At 47.9% G+C, this 19,075-nt stretch overlaps 3 protein-coding genes across 6 annotated transcripts; all 3 read left to right on the top strand.

Annotated features, from left to right (window-relative positions):
* The first annotated feature begins 460 nt into the window (after positions 1-460).
* On the top strand, positions 461-4,847 carry LOC130524294 (SRSF protein kinase 2-like). 2 transcript variants are annotated; one of them, XM_057030299.1, is made up of 15 exons: positions 461-565; positions 1,326-1,553; positions 1,877-1,985; positions 2,073-2,160; positions 2,231-2,318; positions 2,430-2,536; positions 2,619-2,775; positions 2,908-2,933; positions 3,017-3,073; positions 3,338-3,671; positions 3,772-3,869; positions 3,952-4,059; positions 4,165-4,234; positions 4,303-4,395; positions 4,466-4,847. In XM_057030299.1, the coding sequence occupies exons 2-15, from the start codon at positions 1,343-1,345 to the stop codon at positions 4,648-4,650; spliced, it is 1,731 nt and encodes a 576-aa protein (XP_056886279.1). In that variant the 5' UTR covers positions 461-565; positions 1,326-1,342; the 3' UTR covers positions 4,651-4,847. The 2 variants fall into 2 exon arrangements, with proteins under 2 accessions (XP_056886279.1, XP_056886280.1); XM_057030300.1 differs by lacking the exon at positions 4,165-4,234.
* Positions 4,848-5,308: 461 nt separating this feature from the next.
* comtb (catechol-O-methyltransferase b) lies at positions 5,309-8,345 on the top strand. 3 transcript variants are annotated; one of them, XM_057030298.1, is made up of 7 exons: positions 5,524-5,677; positions 5,765-5,902; positions 6,974-7,145; positions 7,373-7,490; positions 7,567-7,760; positions 7,858-7,989; positions 8,058-8,345. In XM_057030298.1, the coding sequence occupies exons 3-7, from the start codon at positions 6,975-6,977 to the stop codon at positions 8,235-8,237; spliced, it is 795 nt and encodes a 264-aa protein (XP_056886278.1). In that variant the 5' UTR covers positions 5,524-5,677; positions 5,765-5,902; position 6,974; the 3' UTR covers positions 8,238-8,345. The 3 variants fall into 3 exon arrangements, with proteins under 3 accessions (XP_056886275.1, XP_056886277.1, XP_056886278.1); XM_057030295.1 differs by lacking the exons at positions 5,524-5,677; positions 5,765-5,902 and adding an exon at positions 5,309-5,477; XM_057030297.1 differs by lacking the exon at positions 5,765-5,902 and having other exon boundaries at positions 5,522-5,677.
* A 384-nt stretch (positions 8,346-8,729) lies between these two features.
* On the top strand, positions 8,730-18,999 carry grm6b (glutamate receptor, metabotropic 6b). The gene is made up of 11 exons (XM_057030291.1): positions 8,730-9,259; positions 10,053-10,630; positions 12,750-12,966; positions 13,998-14,133; positions 14,215-14,369; positions 14,655-14,795; positions 14,890-15,090; positions 16,285-16,424; positions 16,549-17,172; positions 17,248-17,559; positions 18,604-18,999. The coding sequence occupies exons 2-11, from the start codon at positions 10,109-10,111 to the stop codon at positions 18,841-18,843; spliced, it is 2,688 nt and encodes an 895-aa protein (XP_056886271.1). The 5' UTR covers positions 8,730-9,259; positions 10,053-10,108; the 3' UTR covers positions 18,844-18,999.
* Positions 19,000-19,075: the final 76 nt, after the last annotated feature.

Here is a 19,075-nt window from a genome sequence, read left to right as displayed (position 1 = left end):
GGCCGTTTAAACCGGCTCAGTTCTATGGTATAGCAGGAGCGCCCTACGATGGGTTTGTTTCATCAGAGCCCTCAGGCACATGCCAAGGCCCCCCCCACCCAGACCAGGCTCCAGGATCAGCTCACAGGCAGATTACGTAAATTTCTCAAAGGAACTGACGTAAATCTAAATCTTCTGATGCTAAAGATTGCTGCATTTTGGCTGCGTGTGTCTGCACGTGTGCACGCTATAAAAACGCCAGAAAAACAGAAAAGAGTGAAATATTTCACAGTCATTCTAAACAGGTGGCCTTTGCTCCTCCTCATCACCTCTGGTGATAAATAAAATAAATCAAAAAAAGGAGAGAATGAGCCTCTTTCCACCTCTGGAAATAGAGCTGGCAGCAGCAGGCTGATAAATGTCAAAAAGCCAGGAATAGAACCAGCAGCAGCAGGTTTCTATTCCTGGATGAAGTGTTTTGCAGGCAGTGGGGTGGGGAGCAGATAACCCCCCCCAGGCTCAGGAACTCGGGTCAGGCTGCAACGATTTCCCACCCTACAAGCGCTCAACGTGGACAGACGCAGGGGTAAGTCGACTCCCCCTCTAACGCTGTGCGGAATTTCTTGAGAATGAGGATCGCTAAGATTTGGTCCAGCATAATTATGATAGATTAATATCAGTAATCCAGCTGGAACTCTCTAGACTTGATGTAAACCCTTCAAAATAAACGTAATGGTGGTGGAGTATGAAGCTTTAGGATATAGCGAATCAGAGGCAGGTATGTGCTGTGTTATTTATGCATTGTTGTGGAAATGATGTGTAATGTACAAAGGTGTGTGTCGGTTCATGCCCTTCCAACAATTTGGCCCTCGACGCGCAAGTTTTCAAGTTTTGATTTTTAAGTTGAAAACTCACGTGATGGAGCACGCCGTTTGGTTTGAGCGATGTAACGAGAGCAGGATTCTGACTGTGCTCTGGAAGGAGCCAGCGATGTGTGACGCCACAGCGGAATAACCGAGCAAACCGAGAGGTGTGAACCGCCGCACTGCTCGCTTACTGGATCAGATCATCTACAAAGAAGCAGCATTCAAATCAGCAGTTGTTCCTCTTTACACCCCCCACACACGTACACACACGCACACACGAGTGAGAGGGAAGCTTGGGTTACAGATGGGCTGGGGTCAGCAGCTCTTTACATTGACGTGTCAGTCGTCAGGCTAAAAATAACGACACCCAGTGGAGCCGCCCATAGTCCGCAGAATAAAGGCACGAAGGAGCAGGATGGAGAGTCCAGTGATGCAAACATGACGGCGGAAGCGTGTTTTCCTGTGCCCGTCTCCCTGCAGCTGTGCTCCGGTCAGACATGTCGTCTTCCTACGCCGCTGCCATATCAGTCCTGACTTCAGACGGCTCCTTGAGCCCACCCCCGAGGCCCCAGACGTCCCCAGACACGACGAGGAGAACCGCAGCTTTCTGTCCGTCCGGCAAGTCGGTCCGTAAGCCTCCGGTGGCAGCAACGCGTTCCCATGAGCCCTTTGATGAGCAGCAGGAGAACCCGGAAGACTACGGCATCGGTGAGCTGCACCTACAGGAAAAGAACCTCTTTATGGAAACATGAAGGATTATAGAAAATTCCCATTTTAATACTGTCCTCACTTTACATTTACACTCCGTAAACACGTGTATCTTGGCAGACAAGACAAATATTTGGGCCAGTTGGATTAGATAATTAGTTCAGTTGGTTACATAGGACAGAGGTCAGAGGTCAAAGGTCACATTCTCAGACAACATTCCTGCCACATTTGTGAGACTTGTGCTCTGCTTCAGTAGAGATATTTCACCTTCACCAGAAAGTTTCTTCAGGGCTTCATATGAGCTTGGGGTATTTTTTTTACAGGTGGTTATTACCGGGTGGAAATTGGAGAGATCTTTGTGGACCGTTACCAGGTGGTTCGAAAGCTGGGATGGGGTCATTTCTCCACGGTGTGGCTCTGCTGGGATATGATGTAAGTCCAGCTTGTTTGCTGCTGGTTTATAGTGATGGAGTGATACTGGAAGGGTTAATAAATAACTAGGGCAACTGTATGATGCAGGAAGAGGTGTTTTGTGGCTCTGAAGGTCGTGAGGAGCGCTCAGATGTTTACAGAGACGGCGTTGGATGAAATCAGACTCCTGAAATGTGTGAGTTCAGGAAACTCTTTGGACGAGAAACCTCGATTTCGCCGTAATTGCGGCGCGTTCGTGTCCTCAGGTGAGGGACAGCGACGCTAAAGACTTGAAACGCGACAGAGTCGTGCATCTCATCGACGATTTCAGGATCACCGGAGAAAACGGGGAGCGTATCCTTGTCATTTCCATCCCCAAAACTGTATCTACAGCTGTGAGACAAGTTCCAGATCCACAGGAAAGCAGATCTCTCCAGAATAAAACAAGCTCCTTAACTTCTCCAGATGTGTGTATGGTTCTGGAGGTGCTGGGCCACCAGCTGCTGAGATGGATCGTCACATCTAACTACACGGGCCTCCCCCTGCCCTGCGTTAAGAGCATCCTCAGACAGGTGCTTCTTCTGCCTAATTGGCCCTCTGACGCCCCTGAGTAGACGCAGTGCACAGTGACAGTATTTTTATCTCTTGTCGCAGGTTCTGCAGGGTTTAGATTACCTGCACACTAAATGCAAGATTATCCACACAGACATCAAGCCAGAAAACATCCTCCTGAAGGTGGATGAGGCCTACATTCAGAACCTGGCGTCCGACACTAAACTGTGGCAGCTGCCCGCGCCCTCCAGCGCCCCAGGTAGTAGCTATCGAAGCTTTTATTTTGAAATGTTTAAACGAGCAAGGTCTGTTTTTTGAAGCTCACACCAGCTTTCGTTTTTAACTGCTGTTTTTTGCCTTTTTGTCGCGTTAAACGTTCACTTCCTGCCAGCAAACAGGGGCAACCGAGAAAAGCAGGTGTGTTTTTTTCCATTTTCAAACGGGCAGAGTTGTTTCGTCATGAACTGCATCCTGACCTGTTCCTGCTCTTTTTTCTGAAGGGTTTGTCCAGTTTACTGGGGAAGCTGACCGGGCTTTTCCACAGTCTTGGGGAGTGGGTAAGAAATGATTTGCCTCTCCTGGAATAAAACTGGATTAGAGACACATGATTTCAGGATTTTTCATTTGTTACCCGTCCTACTGTCCAGACGCTGTAAGAAATGTTTGATTTTTGGTGGATTTGGAGGTATTTGGTTATGAATTACATTACATTAATATTAATTAGTAAGCTCTTATCTAATTTCCATCTTTCTGCATATTTTAAATAATGACTTTTCCCTTTAAATTATTATTTGACTCTATGTAATCATGCAAATCTACAGTCCAGCAAAGCCTCCAGGAGTCCGATGAAGCGACTGACGAGGAAGGACGGGAGTCGACGAAGACATCCGAGTGCCTCAGACGCACGGCGAGACCGACCACATGCGTCCGAGGTCACCGGTACCTCCATCTCCTGTAGCTCCACCTGTCTGTCTGAGGTGAAAGGTCCTCGGCTCTTGTTGAAGAGGCACACCGTCCTGTTTGGAGACCACCTGGAGTCAGTCCCGTGCGGCAGAGACGGCGTCGGCTCCTGGAGCGACCTCAGCGGGCGGGTTCCCGCATCGTTACGTCAGACGACAGGCAACCAGGCGCCACCAACGCCGTCCTCTCCCCACGGTCAGCTTCTTCTTTGGATCTTCCTACATCCTCCAGCGTAGCTCAGATTTTATCGATGTAAAATACAACACGTAAAGATGTTTTTTGCCGTTTGTTGCAGGGATGAGTGACCCCAGTCGACCCCTGGATCTACTCAGGCCACAGAACGCTGATAAAATTGCCATCAAGATTGCTGACCTGGGTAATGCCTGCTGGGTGGTGAGTAAACACACGTGCTCTAGTTACTTTACTAAATGTCCGACTTTGCTATAAAGAGAAGGTGTTTCTCTCCGGTTCTCAGCACCAACACTTCACCGAGGACATCCAGACGTGTCAGTACCGCTCGGTGGAGGTTCTGATCGGTGCAGACTACGGCACACCTGCAGACATCTGGAGCACCGCCTGTATGGTGAGTCGGTTTCAGCTGCTCCCATAATCTCCCCTGTATGAGAGCGGGATGGTGCAGATGATGCATGAGTTCCAGTTAATGTCAGTCTGGGTCTCATGTGTTCAGGCTTTTGAACTGGCAACAGGGGATTATCTGTTCGACCCCCAAGCAGGGGCCACTTTCTCCCGGGAAGAAGGTTTGAGTCTAATCTCTCTGTGCTTGATCACTGGGCTTTTGTTACAATATCTCCTCCTCTGCTTTCAGACCATATCGCCCACATCATCGAGCTGCTGGGACCCCTCCCTTCCCAGTTTGCACTTTCGGGACGACACTCGAAACGATACTTCAACCGCAGAGGTAAAATTCCGACAGTCTCGTGTGCTGTAAGGTGAAAATGGCCGAAGCAGTCAAGGTTCACCCTCCGCAGGACAATTACGCCGCATCGCCAAGCTGCAGCCGTGGAGCTTATTGGAGATCCTGCTGGACAAGTACGAGTGGCGTCAGGAGGAGGCCTCCCAGTTCAGCTCCTTCCTCCTGACCATGTTGGAGCTGCTGCCGGAGAAAAGAGCCACGGCCGCTCAGTGTTTGAAACACCCCTGGATCACCTCGTAGATACAGGTGTGCACCAGATGTCAGCGTCAGCCAGCAGGGATCTCAGGCTGGCAGCATTTCCCATTGACTCTGCATGTTTTCTCCTTTGTTGTACTTTCATGATGCATTTATATTGCACAAAGACTAAAGAAAAGTTTTCATTGTTCTTTTTTCACCCCATGGTTGCCAATAAAGAAATGAGGATTTTAAAAAAAGGACTCTTTTCAGCGATTTTCTGATTATTGCTGGGTGTTGATGTAAACAGGGGAACTGTGAAATGACTGAAACATTTATGGAGGTTGTCTGGTTTCATGTGGGGAATTCTATTATGAAAATACCTCTAAGAATATGGAGATGTGTGATAACAGTGTGACGTTTGCAATGTACGGCTCAGTTCTGAATTATCTGATGGACCTTCCCCCCGCAGGAGACCTGATTGGTTTATGTTTTCTTGTGCACAATATATTATTTATTCAATTCAGACTAACAGAGTCAATGCTCATCAATAAACAAACGTGTAAATGAGCCAGAACCGTTTCAGAAACCTGCCATTAGCACGATGCTCTAATTAGGATCAACTTAAAGGTTTGAATACGCCCAAAGATGACTGGTCAACAAGTGGAAACCTGGGAATTTGAACGTTCAAGGGGAAATTCTTGTTTAGTCACTGGCACCAGTCTTTCTCCGCCCGCGCGTATTTGCGCCTCATGTGCGCGCTTTCCTTTAATTCCATTTCACGGGGTTTTTCAGGGCGCCACAGAAGAGTAGAGGGAGGAGTTTCTTTGTGGTCGATCCTGTGGTCGATCCCTGGCTTCTCCCCTCGGTAGGAGCGCCTCTGCCTCGCCAAGGTAAGTCTTCTCTCTGGTCGAGCCGAGCGGCTCAGTGAAGCCTAACACGCATCCACGCGTTGCTTGCGCGGGCTCCAGATTAACCGGTTTTAATTCTGGATTAGCATTGTGGTAAATATTGTCACTGTGAATGAGGGGGGGTCAATTTCAGTATCCGCTGACCCTACAGAGGAAACGCGTCGACAGTTCCTGAACAAAAGGTATCATGTCTTGATTCTGACATCGCTACATTTGACACATTTATGTGCCATTTTGGTTTGAGCAACTTTCTGTCGCCCTGTTCGTAGACGTGCACGCGTCTTCGTGTGCAGTCGTCCTCTCTGCAAGCTGCCGAACGATGAACTTGTTGGCCAAATCGCGAATCTTCCAGGTTTCTGCTCCAGAATCTCTGGCTTTGTTCGCGCTAGGAGGGAGCTAAAGTAAAGGTCAGAGCCCATGTGTGCTGCCTTTTGTGGCACAGCTCTGAACCCTCAGCCTGTTGCCATGCAACTCAAACTCTGAATCAAGACGAATTAACTCAGCATCTGCTGGTTGGCCACAGTTGCAGAAGTCATGGTGATGCAGCTTCCAGCACTCTCCGGAATCCGCCAGTTTGTTGTTTTCTGCTCTCTTTCCCCCTCTCTTATCTGTTTACCTGCCACAAACATGGCTGCTGCTTTGATTTACAGCCGTTTGTGTGCATGGTTGCGTCCACTCAGACTGTAGCTAGAGCTACTGAATCAGTTGGGGCCTAAATAAGGGGATTCATGGTGTTGGTGGACATCTGTGCTTTGTTGAGCACCTTTGATTTAAAAGTTATAACAAACTTGATAGAGTGGTTGGGGGGCGGGGCTGAGAAGCAAAGGGTTCTTGGTTCAATCCCCGGCGCAGGCAAAACATGAAAGGTTTTCTGGTTGTTGGGGAAGGTGCCAGAAGAAACCTCAGAGCACTGCCAAGGTACCCTTGAGCAAGCTGGCCCTTTCCTGACCCTGAAAGGGAAAAAGTGGTTGAGAAGATAAAACGAAACAAACTTGACCATGAAGAGAAATGCTTCGGAAAGATCAGGAGAAAACCTTCTCACCGAATATAAGATGTTTTGTTTAATTTTGTATGAATATGAGTGTAAGTCACTGATATCCTGAGTAAAACCTCACATTTATAAAATGGGTAAAATCATCTGCTGGGATTTGCTTCCAAAAAAACAACCAAAATCTGCTTCAATTTTGCAAATGATCAAAGAAAATGGGAATGTCTGTAAATTCATCGGCAATTCTCCTTATGGATGCTTCTTACTCCACAGGGATTATTACAGATAACAGGCGGCATCAGCTGATAGAGGAGCTGCATAGTAAACACCCATTTCATTAGCTCGGCACAAAAGGGAGTGAGGGCAGATGAGAGGCGAGCTGTCATTTATCATGCAGATGTGCTGATACCGCGCCGTGTCGGTGCCCGTTTCTCATGGTCTGTTGATGCAGAGAGCCATACTGAAGAGATGTTCTCTGCTCTGGCTGCAGGATGTGGCTGACGCTTCTCTACAGTTGCAGCGGCGGCGCAGCTCTCCTGTACATTCTGTACAGATGGGTTATACCGTCCATCGTGCAGTATCACGCAGGGCTGGCGCTCATGTGGCACGACGTCATCGTGGAGAGGTTGCTGGATGTTCTGACCCGATCCACCCGTCCGCAGGTGTGGCTTTAATATCCCGTGTTGGCCTGTGACCACAGCAGCAGCTACAGGCACAGAAGAATGTTGCAGTTGTTTTTCTTTCTTAACAGTTTCCAGTATTCATATTTAAACATCCCTAAAGCAAAATACATGTAAACATGTTTACGCCTAAATTAAATAGAAAGGACACACCTTTTAAGAAAAGCACCCTTTCAGTTTGTTTGTCTTCTCATTAATAACACGGTCAGAGGCTGTTGGCTGCAGTACAGAAGAACGCCACTAGAGGGGACCCTCGCAGCGTGGTCAAAGCCATCGATGAGTTCTGCAGATACACAGAGTGGGCCATGAATGTGGGGGACGAAAAAGGTACAGATAGCCAATCAGTCGACTGTTCGCATGAGCAAAATAAGGAACCGAATGCTCTTTTGTCTGTGGTTCACAGGCTGCATTCTGGACTCAGTGGTGTCAGAGGTAAATCCAGCCACCGTGTTGGAGCTGGGCACCTACTGTGGTTACTCCACAGTGCGGATCGCCACGCTCCTTCCCCCTGATGCGAAGCTCATCACTCTTGAGTTCAACCCAGACTTTGCTGTGATTGCCCGTCAAGTCATTGCCTGGGCGGGGCAAGAGGAAAAGGTACATTCCTCATCCAGTAAAATAAAAATTTATAGATTGAATAATCCTAAACTGCAGATCTTCCAGGATAAACTTACACTGAGCTTCGTCTTTGTAGGTTCACCTAGTCGAAGGTTCCTCTGGTGACTTGATTCCCAAAATGAAGGAGCAGTTTGGGGTGAAATCCTTTGACCTGGTTTTCCTGGATCACTGGAAGGATCGGTACCTCCCTGACGCAAAGCTCATGGAGGCAGGTTTTATTCTCATTCATCAACATTGTTTCGCAGCCTCTCATATAGACTTACATTCCTCTTGTAGGAATGTGGCCTTCTCGGGAAAGGCAGCGTCCTTCTGGCCGACAACGTCATCTGTCCCGGAAGTCCCGATTACCTGGATTATGTCCGGAACAGCCCGAAATACAGAAGCCAGTATTTCAAGTCTCACCTGGAGTACACCAAAGTGGAGGATGGCTTAGAGAAATCTGTGTTCTTGGGCTAATCTAAGACACACACACACACATGCACGCCCATGTTTTGTATTAGAAAACCTCTGATAGACATGATTTCTCTAATTTCTTGAGATTAAACGTGATGTGGGAACCCCTTATTTGCCTGTTGTGAATTCTTTCTGTGACACCAGCAGATGGAAGCCTCGCGGTTTGACGCTCTCTCTGAACGTCTACGCTGAAACAGTAGCAGTAATTATATCTCCAAGAATCTATTTGACAGACAAAAAGGCTGCAAACTGATCCAGGGGCGGCTTCCCCCCCCCCCCCCCCAGCGTAAATCTAATCGAATAAATAATAAATCTAATCCAGCTGCATTCTGTGCTGCACAAACCTATTTTGCAGCTTTGAAATTCTCCACCGCTGCATTGACAGGTGCGTGGAGCGCACGCGTGCGTACGTGTGTGTTTGAGAGACGGTTTGAATCAAATCTAATCTCTGAAAGTGAGTTCCAGCACAGCGTTGGGGGGTGGAGAGGGTTCCGCATCTGCTCCAGCTGTGTGAGGGGAAAAAAAGGAACAGGCTCGTCATCCTCGTGCTTTCTTCACAGATGCCTGCATGATAATCCCAATCTGTAGCCATTAGTGCAGCCAGAGAACAAGCAAGGAGCGGGTGCAACGCAGAGAGGGAGAGAGAGAGAGAGAGACGGAGAGGGAGAGAGACGGAGAGAGAGGGAGCTTTTAAAGGATTTGGCAGTGATTTGTAGAATCTCACTGCTGTAATGTTGCTCTTTCTGTCTACTTTTCTGCCATGATACTAAAAGCTGGACCCTCAGGAGTCGGGACCTTCCATTTTGTCGTTTTCAGTCAAAAGTGTTTCTTTTCCACGTCATTGTTTTCAGGGTGTTTTGTTGATTTTTAAGAGCGCGCCCTGAAATGACAGAGGATTTAGTGTTGGGGAAGAGAGAAGAGCCGTGCCTCTAAGGTTTAATCAGATTTTGGACCATGGATGGTGGCCTTTGTGGAGGAGCTCCTGTGGTTCTTCATCTAAAGGCTGGTCAATGAAGAATGGACAGGTAAGGGAAGGTGCCTCCTGACAACTTTATCCCAAAATTAACAAAAATGTGTCCATTTTAAATTGTAGATTATTCAAACTAAACACTAAGTTTTGCAGGATTATTCAAATAAAAACTACAACTTCCGAAACTGCAATCAGGAATAAAGCATCGCTGTGGATTAAAACACACACATTTGAATTTTTCCTACAGAACAGATTTTATTTATTTATTAGCTGTGCATTTTGTCATGCAGATGAAATTTCCCTCCACGTTCCAACTTTTGGAGCATGAAATTCCACCAAGCTTGTCCTGATCTTTCCTGTTGTGCAAAATTGATGGTGTTTTCCAGCCTGTTCCAGCTCTGCACCATAAAAGCCTCCAACGGTCACCCAGACTCGTGTCACGTGCTGGCTAAAATCTCCACTGGAGCTTCCTCGGAGTCTGAGCACGGATGTGGCTTTTGTGTGTTCAGATAATTGGACAAAATGGTCCAGAACAAATGAGAACATTATAGCATTATTACCATTTCTAATTCACTGCACGTGGAAAAAGATGCCAAAAACAATTGTGTATTTTTCCCCAATGAGTAAAATCTCATGTTGCATTAGCAAAGGACAGCAAATTACTACTACTACTAACAACAACAAAAACAACAATAATACTAAGAAAACGACTTTAGAGTAAATAGGGGCAAAATTTTTATCCAGGTTTAAAACTGGACAGTGATCTTATGAGGAGCATTAACGGCTAAAAATAGGTAAATGTCCTGCTGTTATGATGAGTTAAAGTCCAGCTGTCTGACTGTCCTCAGGTGTCCAAGGTAGAGGGAGCGGCCTGGTGTCTTCAGTACCTGTGCTGGTCATCACCATGGCAACAGAGTTGCACTCTTCCCTTGTTTCACCTCCCGAGTACCAAGCGTGGGTTCGGCTGCTGTGGCTGCTGCTGGTTGGCGTGGGCCCGGGCTCGCGGGCTCAGCAGGGCACACAGCCCCAGTCCATCAAGATTGAGGGGGACATTACCCTAGGGGGGCTTTTCCCCGTGCACTCCCGGGGTCCTGCCGGGGTGCCCTGTGGGGAAGTCAAGAAGGAAAAGGGGATCCACCGGCTGGAGGCCATGATGTACGCCTTGGATCAGATCAACAGCGACCCGGATTTGCTGCCCAACATCACGCTGGGGGCCAGGATCCTGGACACCTGCTCCAGAGACACCTACGCCCTGGAGCAGTCGCTCACCTTCGTGCAGGCCCTCATCCAGAAGGATAATTCCGATGTGCGTTGCTCAAACGGCGAGCCTCCCATTATCCCCAAACCGGAGCGGGTGGTGGGAGTGATCGGCGCCTCTGGCAGCTCCGTGTCCATCATGGTGGCCAACGTTCTCAGACTGTTCGCTGTGAGTTTTCTTTTCTCTGTCTTGTGCGGCGCACGTGCACGTGACCCACCAGTCGAGAGGCAGTTTAACCTTTAGATTTTGATGCTTTCCTCTAGCATATCCAGCACATGGACCCTCTCAGATGACCGGCTGCTGGTGCCTGTTTGAGGGTCAAATCTGTTGCATCCTCTTCAGGTTTGCTTACATCTGAAGCTAAACGGCACCAGCGGAGTTCAGAGCAGCAGAGCCGAACCGGTGGCAGCGCTGCTGCTGGTTTACTCCGGCACATGGAGCTCGATGGTGATTCTTTTCCATCACCAAACTCACTTTTGCGTTACAACTATTAGCTCACTCCTAATTATGAGGTCGTATCGATGGCGAACTTCACTTTTAAGCGGGGCGACATCAATTGCAGTTAGGATTTACACAACAATAGATTAAGGCCATTAAAGCGGTCATATTTCTGGATGTGTATTGCCATATTGTTGCTTTTTAAACAGACAGCGGACACATATTCCCCCCGATCTCACGTGATTCATAATTTGAATGATTTCGGTCTTAATGGATGCAGACTTGACGGGATTTTCAATCCATTGTCAGCGGAGGCTCTGGCAGGCTAATCCTCGCTATGTGTTCACGGCTGTTGTCGATTGACCTCTGATCATTTATTACACTGCTCATATCAATAATGGAGGCCCGACTCTGTAAATCCCCCATTACGCCATGTTCCCGTGGACTTACCCACAGAACTCTGGAGACCTCCAAAAATAATCCCCAGTCGGAGGAAAATTGGCCAAATAAGTTTTGCATGAAATTGCCCCGATGTGAATTTTGCATTCTTGAGAGGGAGGATGTTGAGCTGACAACCAAGGAGCGGGAGCTGGCACCCAAGGCAGATGTTAGCTGGAGAATTATAGATCCCTACCTCCGCTAAGCCCCTCTCAGCAGCTCAGGACCCCACGCTGAAAATAGAGCATCAGTGTGACGGGATGACATTGGTTATAGAATAACAGCAACTTGCGGCCTGGACTGCATGGAGCAGATTTAGCTAAATGGTGTACTTACTCCTACGTCCATATGTGCTGCCCTCTGCACCGCCGATGCTTGTAGACCCTCGTTCTCTATACGCTGAACATCTGCTCTGAGCCAGGGCAGAGGTGCCAGAGGTGCATCACCATATATATGTGCATATATACGTACGGACATATGCAGGCATGAACTCATACGTGTATGTATATTCTTATAAATACATGTGTCTCGGTGTAGACATAACTATATATTGGTGTATATATATATTTAGACTTAATATTATCCTGCATGTATCTAATGTACTTAAGCCTGCCTGGGAAACGAGCTTTGAGGTCACATTTTGTTCTTAAAGATTAAAGAATAAAGACCAGGGCTTCATCTTCCCGTTTCCGAGTGTTTGAGCTGAAACTGATGCCTGGGCCACTGATACGGTTCATTGATTTTTACGAGGCGAAGTGCAGATCACCTCTCTGGCTTTTGCTTGTGGATTAAACGTTTTGTTAGGCATAAATTTGAGCGCAGTCACAGTGACACAGATTCCCCTGCAAAAGCAAACGTCGGAGAGATCGCCGCGTGTTGGAATGCTGCGGCTTTGATTAATTTTTGCCCTCATTGGTGCTGACCAGTTAATTCGATCTTAATGGAGTTTACTCACCCATGAAAGTGATGGGCGTGTCAGAGAGAAGCTGCCTGAGGTTATCAGAATTAAATATATTGTATGGCTTACAGCTGAGAAATGCTAGCCTTTTTCTAGTCTCTTGATCTCTGTCTCTCCCTCTGTGCTTAATGTAATTTGACTAAAACCCCTATAATCCTTCTAGATAATCTGTGAAATGGTTCTCTCGTTCCTCTCTCCTTCTCTACCCCTTGTGTCTACCTTTCTCTCCTCGTCAACTCCAGAGGGCCCGATGCTAAGCCACGCCGGGGGCACCGGCATTAGCAGGGTCAGGGCGGAGACAGTCATTAAAATGTAGCACACCCGTAAATTAATCTTCTTGTTCATTTTTATTCTAAACAAATGCATTTACAGCCGGGTTTTCCGACCACCTGTATTTCACTTGGGCGCTATCTCGACCTATTTTGCCATCACTGAACCGTCCTTGTCTCTCAGATCCCTCAGATCAGCTACGCGTCCACCGCCCCAGAGCTGAGTGACAACAGCCGCTACGAGTTCTTCTCCCGTGTGGTGCCTCCTGACTCCTACCAGGCCCAGGCCATGCTGGACATAGTGAAAGCCATGGGCTGGAACTACGTCTCTACGCTGGCCTCTGAGGGAAATTACGGAGAGAGCGGCGTTGACGCCTTCCAGCAGATTTCCAGAGAAGCAGGTCGTGTGTGGTTGGATGAAGTCATGATCTCAAACCTTTGACTCTTTAAATATCTGAAATACTATTTACTATTCGGTTCAGTTCACCTTTATTTCAAAAGTTAGAATCAAGACTGTCTGTCAGGAACCCTGAGCTAGTGAAAGTGGCAGGAAAAACGCTGTTAACAGGAAGAAACTTCGACTAGGACCAGGCTTGTGTTGGGACTTAGCCACATAGCAGCAACAGGAATGTGTTGAATCAAAAAAAATTCTACTTGTTTTCTAATCACAGTAGTAGCACATTGGTTTGTTTGTATGTGTGTCTTTAAAATCTGTATTAGAGCATCAGGACTGCCTTGTTGTCCCCGGGGGGAAAAGCCCCCATCCATGTCTCGGACCGCTGGTCACCGGAAAGTGGAGCATTGGCCAGAGGATATGATCAAAAAAGGCAAACTGATATGTTGACCAGGGCATCCTCACTCTCTTCCTGCTCTCAGCCCTATTGATTGAACCATCCAGTGATTGTATTGCAATTAATTTTGCTGCCCTTGTTCTTGTGTAATGCTATAGATGAAATGTGTATGTCGTCACATTACGGTATTAATAACAATATTTACAGGTGCTAGAATTGCAGGACTGAGGTTTATTGTGGAAAGTGAAAAGGATGATTCAGATTATTGACTGAGAGAGTCTGCAGGAGTTTAGTTTAATAGTCAAACATGATGAACGACTTCCTGTGGGCCTCTGTGGTGCAGCTCAGTCATATCAATTTCATATCGAAGGACCTGCAGAGTCTGTCCTGGAGTAACATATTATGGCTAGCCTGATCATGTTTGTGCTCATGCTAAAGGGTGTGAGCCTCCCTGGATATGGGATGGATGGTTGGCCAGTAAAGCTTCAGTAAAGAGGAAATGTGGATGAGGAAGATGCAGAGCTAGGAGACACTCTGCTGAATACTAACAAGCTAGACTATAGCTTTTCATTAGAGATATAGAAAAGCTTCAAAATTCACAGTTGTAAAATGAAAACACATTTTCAATGTTTCTGCATTAGGAGGTCTGTGTATTGCGCAATCTATAAAGATCCCAAGAGAACCAAAACCAGGGGAGTTTGACAAGATCATCAAGCGGCTGATGGAGACCTCCAACGCTCGTGGAGTCATCATCTTCGCCAACGAGGACGACATCAAGTGAGTGGCTGAAACCACCCAGTCATTACTGTGCATCAAGGCTCCTGCGGGATAATCGGACCGTAATCTGTCCTCTTCCAGACGTGTGCTGCAGGCTGCCAAAAAGTCCAACCTGACCGGTCACTTCCTGTTTGTGGGCTCAGACAGTTGGGGGGCCAAGATTTCCCCCATCCAAGATCAAGAAGACGTGGCAGAAGGCGCCGTCACCATCCTTCCCAAAAGAGCCTCGATCGACGGTAGACCGCATCTATATTCTATTACCCACAGATGGAATCTGTATAATCAAAGATATTATCTGTGATCAGAGCAGTTCCTGACATTGATTGATTGAATTTAATATCGCGCCAAATTAATGATGTCACAAGTCTGCAAGCAATATTTTCATCCTGTCACCTAAAATGAGGAAAAGCGAGTCACTGTCGCGCTTTATTGTATTTTCTCATGTGCTTTTCTGCTTCCTCTATTCATTGACTGGTCACCTCCACCACTAATGAGCATTTCTTTTTTGTGCGTCGACTCAGGTTTCGACCAGTATTTCACCTCGAGATCTCTTGAGAACAACAGAAGAAACATCTGGTTTGCAGAATTCTGGGAGGACGACTTCAAGTGTAAGCTGACCCGCCCTGGCATAAAGTATGAACTCGGTCGGAGGAAATGCACAGGTAAAGGGGAGGGGGTGGGGACAGACCTCCACCACTAATAATTCTCCTTACCGACATTATTGGGCTCTTTTCTGACTCTTTTCTCGCCTGTTAGGTGACGAGCGAATCAGCCGAGATTCCCAGTACGAACAGGAGGGCAAGGTGCAGTTTGTAATCGATGCCGTGTACGCCATGGCCCACGCCCTGCACAGCATGCACATGGACCTCTGCCCTGGCTCCATGGGCGTCTGCGACAAGATGGACCCTGTGGAAGGGCGCATGCTCCTCCAGTACATCCGTGGGGTCAATTTTAACGGTGAGCGCTCCGGCGCTTGGTGTTCCACGCCATCATAATCTGTACGATAAAGCGCTCCGCCTGCGTCGCTCCAGAAGAGGGAAGATTGTGTTGGCTGATGGAACAGGAGCACAAAGGCAGCCAAAGCCACAGAGTTAAGACACTCCGCGGAGTCACACTTATCGCAATAACAAAGAGGGTAATACGGAGGAAGCTCGGATGGAATCTCGAGCAGAAAAGAAGCGAGGCTCCTTCTATGGAACCTTCCTGATATGCGTCTTTAACAACAGCCAACCCACACATAAGCAAACACAATGCAAACAATGTGAGCTTTCAGAAAACCGAACATCTCCCGTCCATCCGCAACATTAAGCCTTTGTCCTGTCCTCTTTGTGTGTCTCCAGCCTTCCCTCCTCTCTCATTTGTCAAGGTCAACCACCAGTGTCACAGGAGCAAACAGAAAAGTTCTCATTCTCTCCATCTTCAAACAAACCGTTTACATTCGAACGCACCGACTCTTCCTGCAAACGGGTCCATCTTTTCTTCCTAAGGTGTCGTAACGTGATCGCTGCCAACGGCTTTTAAATCGGACGTGACAGCCATAAGCGATAAGCCTTGTGCTTTTCCATCTCTGCTCCTTCACGACTTAAAAGTTTTGAAAAGAAGAATATTTGAAAAAAAAAAAACAGATTAAAAGTGGGAATGCGTCTAGCTACAGAACCTTTCCTCAAAGCGTATCACGCTCCTGAGGGCTGACTCTTTGCTCTTCTGTACACACAACAGCGATCCCTTTCATCTTCACCTTTCATGGAAAAGTTAGTTTGAAGAAAAAGATAGAACAGCATTCTATGAGAGCATCCTATTTACTGCCCTCCACTCGCTGGGTGACCTTGTCTTCTATGAAAGATTTTCTGAATGGTCGCCTGCAGGGACCTGGGAGGAACATTCAATCACGTTAGAGCAGCAGAGCAGAGCGTACTGAAAGGACTGTCTGTGCCCACGACAACCTAAAGAGCATCCTGCACTCAGCGTTCACTCGGCTGCACAACTCTGCAGAAAGCAAACATGAATTTCACTCTGCAGCATGTGGGTGATGCGGTGGGGGGAGGGGGGGGGGGGGGGGGGGGTCACGTGTCTCCATCTGAGACAACCTGGATTCTTTAATCTCTCTTTCCGAAGAAAACAACTAATTTGATTTCTGTTCTCACTGAACAGGAAGTGCAGGGACTGGAGTAATGTTCAATGAGAACGGGGATGCGCCCGGTCGTTATGACATCTTCCAGTACCAAATGTCCAACATCAGTAACCCTGGTTACAGGAACATCGGCCAGTGGACCAACCACCTCCGGCTCAACGTAACTATTCTGCTCTCAGTTTGGAGACATTTGTGTCCCTCTAACTTGGTTAATAGCTCTACCTGTTATTGTAGCTCGTGCATGTGTGTCGTGTGATGGAATCTTTGTTTGTCCGTCCACCCAGTTGGAGGAGATGCAGTGGTCAGGCGGCGACCGCAAGATCCCAGAGTCGGTGTGCAGCTTCCCCTGCGAATCTGGAGAGAGGAAAAAGATGGTGAAGGGCGTTCCCTGCTGTTGGCACTGTGAGCTCTGTGACGGCTACCAGTACCTCCTGGACGAGTTCACCTGCGACATGTGCCCCTACGACATGAGGCCGTTAAAGAACCGCACCGGCTGTCGACCCACACCCATCATCAAGCTGGAGTGGAGCTCACCCTGGGCCATTATCCCCGTCTTCCTGGCCATCCTGGGCATCCTGGCCACCACTGGGGTCATCGCCACCTTCATCCGCTTCAACGACACGCCCATCGTTCGAGCCTCTGGCAGGGAGCTCAGCTACGTGTTGCTTACGGGCATTTTCCTCATCTACCTCATCACCTTCCTCATGATCGCCGAGCCAAGTGTGGCTGTGTGTGCCTTCCGCAGGCTGTTTCTGGGGCTCGGCATGTGCATCAGCTACTCGGCCATGCTCACCAAGACCAACCGGATCTACCGGATCTTTGAGCAGGGCAAAAAGTCAGTCACGCCCCCGAAATTTATCAGCCCCACCTCCCAGCTGATTATCACCTTCATACTCATCTCAGTGCAGGTATACATGCGCATTCACGTGCACGATCTGCTGCGAAGCCTCTGCTAACCCCAGCCCCCGTGCTCCTTCTCGCAGCTTCTCGGGGTCTTCATCTGGTTTGGCGTGATGCCTCCGCACACCATCATCGACTACGAAGAGCAGAAGCCCCCGAATCCGGAGTTTGCCCGCGGAGTCCTGAAGTGCGACATGTCTGACCTCTCCCTCATCTTATGTCTGAGCTACAGTCTGGTGCTGATGATCACCTGCACGGTGTACGCCATCAAGAGCAGAGGGGTCCCAGAGACCTTCAACGAGGCCAAGCCCATCGGCTTCACCATGTACACCACCTGCATCGTCTGGCTGGCCTTCGTGCCCATCTTCTTTGGCACAGCGCAGTCTACGGAGAAGGTAGGAGGCAGTGACACGTCCTGCGTCTCTTTCTCCTCTTTGCCATCCGCTAATGATCACAGAAACTATTGCGTTTTGCTTCCTGTCACAGTAACACGCGTTTCCTGCTGTACTCATACGATAAGCGACCTTTGTGACTATTTCTCCGAACTATGTCGCTGATGGAGGACTGTTTGGGAAACTCATAAAGAGCTTTATTATGAACCAGTCAGGCTGAAACAATTAAAGCCCGAGGAACTTTCAAGATCTTTTCACCTCCTCATAAATGGAAATGGAATGAATTAAGTGCAGTGAGGGAGGGAAATGAAAGGAGGTCAGATTAGCTAAGGGACATCAGGGATGACGGTCAGCGCCCCCCCATCGGCATTCAAGTAATCGTCACTTTAAAGGAAGGAGCTAAATATAGGCGTTAACAGGCTTATTGAAATATGAAAAATGATAAATCATCCTCTCATGTGTGAAGCCGCGTGCACGAGGTGGCGATTTACCTGTTTGATTTCTGCGCGGAAGAAGTGGGCGAGTGTCGCCTCGGGCCAAGTGCATGAACACAGACCATAAATCAGGTCCTTTAGAAACTATAGAGGTCACAGAATGGAGCTGAAAAGCATGACAGGAAGGAGGCTCCAGCCGCCGACGTCAGACCTGACTGCAGTGGATGGTGTGTGATTGATGACTAATTTATGGAACAAATATATCTTATTTATGGCACACGTGGCTTCATTTCTTTACAGTTTGCTTGAATATTTAAGTTCATCATTTTTCAGAAAATTGATGTCAGGAGAAGTCGGTTCTGATTGTGGTGTCAAATCTGCAACGAGAGGACAGGCAGTGGTGAGGAAAAATGGTCAGAGCCCATAAATAAATCCTTTTTACAGCCTAAAGTACATACTGGTCGTTAATCATTCATCAGGGGAGAAGCGCCGCCAACTGTGCTTTGAGATTTAACTTGTAAGAGCTGCATTGTGTCAGAATATCAAACCTGAAATCTGCTTTTTGCTTGCTATGGGATGGTGTTCCATCTGAGATGTGGCATATTTCTTCCAGATGTTCATCCAAACCACGACCTTGACTGTCTCCATGAGCCTGAGCGCCACCGTATCCCTGGGCATGCTCTACATACCCAAGGTCTATGTCATCATCTTCCACCCGGAGCAGAACGTCCAGAAGAGAAAGCGCAGCTTCAAAGCAGTGGTGCAGGCAGCCACTGTGTCCACCCGCTTGTCTCAGAAGTCCAGCGACAAACAGAACGGAGAGTCCAAGATCGAGCCAGACAGGTCTCAGTGACACGAGCCAAACAGGGTCCCCATGCGGAGATGGGTGGAAACGCTGCATGCAGGGAGCAGGAAAGATGCTCCTGGGTGTTTCTTTTTCACCGATTTAAGTGACTCAGACCGACAGAAACTGGGACGAAGCATTGAAATAAATAAGCGACACTTCGAATTGAAATACTGTCCTAAAAAGAAAAAAATGGAACACTACTTACCACAGCCCAGAAACAAGGTGTTTTTAAGTTCTC

This window comes from Takifugu flavidus, chromosome 4, assembly GCF_003711565.1.
Source record: "Takifugu flavidus isolate HTHZ2018 chromosome 4, ASM371156v2, whole genome shotgun sequence".
In the NCBI taxonomy this organism is placed as follows: Eukaryota; Metazoa; Chordata; class Actinopteri; order Tetraodontiformes; family Tetraodontidae; genus Takifugu; species Takifugu flavidus.
Note: the sequence above shows the minus strand (reverse complement) of the source record. Positions and strands in the feature narration are given on the sequence as shown.